We start from the raw sequence: 2,107 nt of genomic DNA, 5'->3' as shown, positions 1-2,107 counted from the left end.
AAACACGCTAAATCCAATAATCACAAATCCTCTACAAATCAATCATTTAAGCATAAATATTCTATCAAAAATTTTAATTTTAATGCATAAATGTGAACATAAATATGCACTCATCACACCCCCACACTTATCCTTTTGCACTCCTGGGCAAAANTGATTNATTTCAAAACTTTGTTCTNGGTCATTTTATTCCATATTTGCTTTTGGATCAAAAGAATGAACATCACTGGATATAGATCAAACATTTAAACATCACTTCGTCATGGACATGCTTCCCAGGCCATCACACGGTCAATTAAGCAACAGTATTTGACTCCATGGCCTACTTGGGGAGCAATACCTATAGACGGCAGAAAGCCATTCTGGGAGCGTTTTAAGGTGAACAACTTTAATTGCCATTCTTATTTTAACATGTTCATTAATAAATGTTTGTTTTGTTCATCATTACAGATGAAAGTGTAGTGGAAAACTGAACATGAAACACAAATACATTAGAAATTTTAACATGAAAGCATCTCATCGGCTCTCAAAGATGTTTAGGGATGCCCGCAATGCAGGGGAGCGCCCTTACTGGATGAGCGAGAACATTTGGAACGCTTTACTTGCACATTGGAATTCAGTAGAGTTTCGCAACAAGTGTGCTACAGCCAAGAGAAACAGAGCGTCTGAAAAGGGTGGCGCCTTGCATACTGGAGGGTCGATCACAGTTCACGAGCATGCCATTCGTATGGTAAACTTTCTTTACTTTTCTGTTTCTTTCATATATAACTTATGTATTTTCTATTTCGTATACACTTCTAAGTCTAAATTATGTTACAGGCACAAGCTCTGGGACGGGCGGTCCATGTTGACGAGGTCTTTGCACAGACCCATGTTCGGAAGGGCACTAATGAATTTGTTGATGAAAGATCTCGCAAGACTCATGTAAGCAAGCAAATAACAGTGCTAGTATTAGTAATCCACATGATTATGTTATTGTATATATCATTCCCTAACGTTTCTTTTAATGTTTCAACAGGAAGAATTTTCTACGAGACTTTCACAAGTTAGATCCGAACATGGGTCAGCTCCTACATCGGATGATGCGAGTAATGCAGATGAGGACATCCGTAGGACACAGTGCTGGATTGATGTCGTTGGTGGGAAGAAAAAGGGACGAGTCTACGGTGCAGGACAACTTGCTGCAAACTATACAGCATCGAGAGGAGGTTCACTGAAGCACCATCCTTCTTCTTCTTCCACCCCTTCTGCTGACGAGGCCATCCAGCGCTTGACACAGCTACTAGAGCAACATGACCAGGAAAACCGTCAATTGAGAGAAGAATACAGTGACTTGAGAAACGAGTTTACAAACTTCAAGTCCCTGGTCATGAGAGCGCTGCCTCAAACTTCAGACACTCCTTCGACCGTCCCTCCGACCCAGCCACAACCCTCCCCATCACCCACCGTCCCTCAGCAGTCCACATCAGTCCAGGCCACATCAGTCCAGCCATCTACAGAGGATCAGCAGGATGATGAATATGATTCTGATGACAATGTAGTATTTTAGTTTTATTTTGTTATTGATCATAGGTGTTAGTTAGTACATTTGAATTTTAGTACATCATGATTTTGGTACATTATCTTTGGTCATGGATGATATTGTTTTATGTTTCACATTTCATATTCAACTTTACAAATCATGTTATATGCCCTTTTTCATCAATGATATTATTGGATGATTTTGAGATGCACAAAATGCAGCTCTGTCTGTGGTTTGAAACTTGTATCCAGGTCTGTCTGTATTGTTGTGAACATTGTGGTTGGATAGCAAATACAAATATGATTTTCTTTTGTTCGACTGTTACCGAAGGCTTTACCGAAGGCTTTAGCCCTTCGGTAATTACCAAAGGCTTGTGCGCCTCGGTAATTACTGAAGGCTTAACCCTTCGGTAATTACCGAAGGCTCATGCCCCTCGATCCAACTGTATATGTGCTCATTACCGAGGCGCAGAATTACCGAGGGCTTTTTGACCGTCGATAAGCCGTTGGTAATGTCATATTTCCGACAGTTTATAGCTGTTTCCGAGGGATGCTGACCGTCGGTAAAACCCTTGTTTACTGTATT

General features: G+C 40.8%; 1 protein-coding gene across 1 annotated transcript; it reads left to right on the top strand.

The window, feature by feature from the left end:
• The first annotated feature begins 532 nt into the window (after positions 1-532).
• Positions 533-1,549, top strand: LOC106770212. The gene is made up of 3 exons (XM_014656035.1): positions 533-730; positions 820-924; positions 1,220-1,549. The coding sequence occupies exons 1-3, from the start codon at positions 533-535 to the stop codon at positions 1,547-1,549; spliced, it is 633 nt and encodes a 210-aa protein (XP_014511521.1).
• The last annotated feature ends 558 nt before the right edge of the window (positions 1,550-2,107 follow it).

This window comes from Vigna radiata, chromosome 8 (genome assembly GCF_000741045.1).
Source record: "Vigna radiata var. radiata cultivar VC1973A chromosome 8, Vradiata_ver6, whole genome shotgun sequence".
Lineage (NCBI taxonomy): Eukaryota > Viridiplantae > Streptophyta > Magnoliopsida > Fabales > Fabaceae > Vigna > Vigna radiata.
Note: the sequence above shows the minus strand (reverse complement) of the source record. Positions and strands in the feature narration are given on the sequence as shown.

What these genes read in the sequence shown, in the direction of transcription:
- LOC106770212 (XM_014656035.1), top strand. Translation starts at nt 533, where the DNA reads ATGTTTAGGGATGCCCGCAATGCAGGGGAGCGCCCTTACTGGATGAGC. An exon ending in ACGAGCATGCCATTCGTATG is followed by an intron (nt 731 to 819) that starts GTAAACTTTCTT and finishes ATTATGTTACAG; the next exon opens with GCACAAGCTCTGGGACGGGC. An exon ending in AAAGATCTCGCAAGACTCAT is followed by an intron (nt 925 to 1,219) that starts GTAAGCAAGCAA and finishes GGTTCACTGAAG; the next exon opens with CACCATCCTTCTTCTTCTTC.